This window comes from Cupressus sempervirens, chromosome 7 (genome assembly GCF_028749045.1).
Source record: "Cupressus sempervirens isolate cs-2001-9-10 chromosome 7, ASM2874904v1, whole genome shotgun sequence".
NCBI lineage: Eukaryota > Viridiplantae > Streptophyta > Pinopsida > Cupressales > Cupressaceae > Cupressus > Cupressus sempervirens.
The window spans coordinates 352,844,325-352,849,396 of record NC_143124.1 but is presented as its reverse complement, the minus strand read 5'-3'; the positions used below and the strand labels follow the sequence as shown (position 1 = coordinate 352,849,396).

The 5,072-nt window shown below is 29.7% G+C and overlaps 1 protein-coding gene across 1 annotated transcript; it reads left to right on the top strand.

Moving 5' to 3' along the window:
• The first annotated feature begins 1,131 nt into the window (after window positions 1-1,131).
• Window positions 1,132-4,754, top strand: LOC149546908 (alpha-galactosidase-like). The gene is made up of 15 exons (XM_089791414.1): window positions 1,132-1,235; window positions 1,357-1,415; window positions 2,223-2,279; window positions 2,367-2,401; window positions 2,485-2,588; window positions 2,730-2,805; window positions 3,013-3,071; window positions 3,155-3,220; window positions 3,329-3,412; window positions 3,538-3,602; window positions 3,700-3,782; window positions 3,873-3,963; window positions 4,060-4,109; window positions 4,203-4,343; window positions 4,484-4,754. The coding sequence occupies exons 1-15, from the start codon at window positions 1,147-1,149 to the stop codon at window positions 4,577-4,579; spliced, it is 1,155 nt and encodes a 384-aa protein (XP_089647540.1). The 5' UTR covers window positions 1,132-1,146; the 3' UTR covers window positions 4,580-4,754.
• The last annotated feature ends 318 nt before the right edge of the window (window positions 4,755-5,072 follow it).

Genomic DNA, 5,072 nt, shown 5'->3' with positions numbered 1-5,072 from the left:
TTTTTATTTACTAATATGTTTATTAATAATAATTAGGTCATTAAGAATTTATATAATAAGAAATGCTAAAATAAAACAATAACAGGAAAAATCACTTGTATTAAATTATTTCAAAAAATTATTATTATATTTAATGTGTATTATCAAATTGATTAAAAATATAAATATATATTAAAAATTGTTCGTAAATTAATATTTTTATAGTAATAATATTTTTCTTAAAATATCAAATGAAAGACAATTAAATTGAGTAAATGATCATAAAAATTTAATATAAAGTGAACATTTTCTATATTTGTATCAATCTAAATATCGTAAAAAATATAAAAATATTAGTCTACATTAGAAAGTGAATATATTAATTAACTTTAAAAAAAATTGTCTCGTCCTTTTTGTTTTGATGATAGAATTTTTTATTTAAATGACACTATGGTACCATCACAAACTTATTCCCTACTAAGAATAAAATAAAAAGTATATATATATATATATATATATATATATATATATATATATATATATATATATGTATATATATATATAATGGTCCAGCGGATTTCCAGCAGCAGTCTATAGACTCTCAAAATTAAAAATAATAAAATTTTCAAACATCCTTATATTCGCTGTTTCAGTATTTCAGTCTGATGGAATTCTAAAACAAGACTAAATGGACCACACAGTGTGAGTTTTCAACATCAGTCCATGGTTTTCACAATTTTAAAAAATAGAAACAATTGAAACGTCATTATCATCTATGTTTCATTACTGTCACATTTCCCATTTATACTAAGGTTCTACATCACATATTGGTTCATTTATCAGCATCATTCTATATTATTTGTATCCATTATTTCGGAGTTATCTTCTATAGGAAATCACCGACACTAAAAATGTGCACAATGTTGGTCATTAGATATCTACAAGGTCTTCTTGACAGCCTTGTTTTGTCACATGGCCCATGTCTCTTTAGTGATTCCCTCACGAATATATGACACGACTTTTTTTCTACACACAGTTACATACAATGGAATCATCTGGAAAACAGCTTTATACATGAACCTCAAAGTCTTTTCTTGGTAGCTATAATTGAAGTTCGCTTGCTATAAGTAGGCCTGGATTATTTTTTATGTTGAGACACTGCAAAACATGAAGATAATATGGGTTTCGCTTTTTGCAATTTTGTTCTGTCGAGCAGAGTCGGGATCCAATGGGCTCGGTCAGACGCCTCAGATGGGGTATATATTGTTTCTCAATTGGAAATGCCCCGGAATAAATTTACTAGGAATACTGAAATTTCTCATTTATTAGTGCACATATACTGATACAGTGATTGTTGTTGTTCTGTTCTTTGTTTAGGTGGAACAACTTTAATCATTTCCCTGTTGGGATAAATGAGCAGATTATTCGTGAAACGGGTATTATTCATACTCCGATTATTAACTAGAGTGTTATTTTTGGGGGGGATTTTACTTGTATTATTGGATCCCACAAGTATTGTTTTATCCTACAGTGATAAACATTGATTAAACATTTTGTTATGTTTCAGTTTTCTTGTTTTGTTTGTAATAATCCAAGCTTTGTATAAGATGGTTTGACAAGTTTTTATGAACCAAGTCTTCTAAATAACGAAACAATTATACTTCATTGATCAGTTAACCTTGAAGAATTTGGTAAGAAGTTTCTCTAATCGTTTAGAAATAACTTATTTGTATTTCTTTGTTTTAAATTTCTTTTACCATGAGAAAATGGAATAATGGTAGTATACTATGAATGTTATAATAATTTCTCCATTTCAACTAATGTTGTTGGTAGCGGATTACAGTGTTCTATATTATTATGTCCTTTTGTGTAAATGTCTAGATTATGAACTACAAAATGATAATACATATAATCAAAAATTAAAGGAATGGTTAAAAGTTACATTGTTAGAGTTTATATGCGGTGAACTCTTAGAGTACAAAACAGTGTGAGATAGCTAATGCAGTAGCAGGGGTGGAGAAGATCTCGATCATCTTAGTCTTTGCACAATAATTTTTAATTTCTCTTATTGTTACCATGATGTTTTTAATTTATCATTGATTTTAAAAGAAATGATAATTTTGATCTGTGTATTTTCTTAAAATTTATATGTTTCCTGATATTTCTTAAATTTTGTACTGATTAGTGATTACTACTTTACTGATTTTTAAAGAGCTAATTGCATTGATATGTGTATTATGCAGCTGATGCAATTGTATCCACTGGATTATCCAAGCTGGGATACGTGTATGTGAATATAGGTCAGATAAACAACTTCTCTTACTTATCTGTATGTACGTCTTGACCAATTAGCTATTACTAATGTTAATCTGATTGTGTCAATAAAGATGACCGCTGGGCCAACCTGGACAGAGATTCTCAGGTGCATACTTAAGAATTGAAAATTACTTGAATTACATTTGAACTTTTTGATGTAATGAAACTGAAACGATTCCATCTGATCAGGGTAATCTTGTTGCCAACTCTACTACATTTCCATCTGGCATAAAGGCATTGGCAGACTATGTTCATTCCAAGGGACTTATGATTGGAATATATTCAGATGCAGGGTGAGCAATTAACAGATGCATATTAACCTAATAGATCTATGTTAACAATTATATAACATTCGAATATTTTGAAAAAGAGATTAGATGTGATCATCAATGGGTCAGCAACTTATTATACATATATTTTTCTTGATTTCTCAGATCATTGACATGTGCCAAAACCCAACCAGGCTCCCTTGGATATGAAGAGCAAGATGCCAAAACTTTTGCTTCATGGGTATAACGTTGTCATTAGAATTATCTCTTATAAGTATGAGGATTAAAAGAATGGCAATTTAGTTTCTATGATGTACTAATGAGATTGCATTCATATATCACAACTTATACATTGATGCATTCTAAATGTTGAATATTGCTTCAGGAAAATCTTACCATGATCTGTTTTTTTAATACTAAGTAAAAAACATTGAATGTGAAAAAACAGGAAATAGACTATTTGAAATATGACAATTGTCACAATGAGGGAGTAGATACTAAACAGAGGTAAATGATCTCCACACTAGTTCATGTATCTATAAGTTTTTTGTTTGATATTCACAGCTGTAAAAGATGTTTGAAAATGTCAGGTATACAAAAATGAGTGAAGCACTCATCAAGACAGGCCGCTCTATTTTCTATTCATTGTGTGAATGGTAAGAACAATTTCTTTAATCATATAAGGATGTATGTTTGAATGTCTTTTGTATTGACAATATCAGGGTATTCATGGGTTTTGTTTCACAATGGGTACAAAAAATTAGGGGCCAAGAAGACCCTGCAACTTGGGGTTCTAAGATTGCAAATAGTTGGAGAACAACAGGAGATGTACATGACGACTGGGACAGGTATTAAACATACATGACACTTCATTGCTATCGATTTGATTGCAGAGAAGACAAAGCCGTTACATATATATATATATAGTTTCCAATGGCAAAATAATTCTTACTGCTGAAGTTTCATAATTCAGAATGACATCTACAGCTGACCAGAATAATAAGTGGGCTGCTTATGCAGGCCCTGGTGGATGGAATGGTATGTTCAAATTTCTAGCGTCTTTAGGAAAATGTAAAATAATTTATAACATTTAATTTTTTTTATATTGATACGTGTTCTTAAATTGATGAATCAGATCCTGACATGTTAGAGGTTGGGAATGGAAAAATGAGCACAGAGGAATATCGATCTCACTTTAGTATATGGGCTATAATGAAGGTGAATTACGTGCAAATGACACTATATAAGTTTTGGTATGTGTTGAATGTTTTATTTATATGGTCATTTCAATTGTACTCTTATCTGTAGGCACCCTTGCTTCTTGGTTGTGACATAAGGAATATGAATTCTGAAACTATAGAGATTATAACTAATGAGGAGGTCATTCAAGTCAATCAAGGTGGGGATCAAAATGCTTTTGAATATTATTTTGAATGAATCCTTTTTACAAACTTATTTCTATGTTGATATTTTTTACTATTGAGCTTTTCTCTAGATTCATTAGGAGTGCAAGGAAGGAAAGTGAGCAAGAAAGGAGATCTTGAGGTATTGAATCATTAAAAAAAAGTATATCAAACTCAAAATTTAATGTTTTTTTAGAAATCTTACATTTTATTTATTATATATATATATATATAGGTATGGGCAGGACCATTATCAAAGGGGAGATATACTTTTATTTTATGGAATAGAAGTTCAGAAAAAGCTTCTATAACTGCTAAATGGAAAGACATTGGTCTTCCTGAGACGAGTGTTGTTGAAGTTAGAGACTTATGGAATGTAAGAATACTTTTATCCACTTTCAGATATATTTGCAAACATTTATTATGATAGAATATGTACTATTGTATGTTTAGACTTCAAACTAAGCCGATTTGATCTCCAATTTAATCTAACTTTATGCCTTTTTATTCTTTCAGCATCAAAATCTTGAAGGAACAATGCAGGGCAGTCTAACATCGACAGTTGATTCACATGCTTGCAAAATGTATATTTTAACACCATCCTCCAGCTAAGCCTTCATTGAAATAATTTGGGAGTGTTGAACTATTGAATAATTATGATGTCACTTCACATCATTCATTCTTATTATTCCACTCAATGTCATTCAGTAATCTATCTTAATATATTGTAAATTATTGAGTATTATGTCAAGTTAATAATGAGATCAAGATGATAATATTTTAGAAATATTTTATATATTTTAATATCAACGTAGAATTTAAAGACAATAAAATAATATAAGCACAAAACTTTCACATAAATATTTCAATGATTTTTTTCTATATGAAATAGATATATATAGATGTATTCTTTTAGTATTGTAACTAATATTAACAAGGCCTCTGGAGTCCCTGCCTTGTCAAGGGGTGAAACTTAAAAAAGAGGTAATTATAAAAACCGGGAATGTGGCTTGAAAAAATTATATTATTTGTAAAAGAGTTACGGACAAGACTATGTGCATGAACAGTGCTGATTAGCACTAATCGTCAGCACAAGCATGAAGTC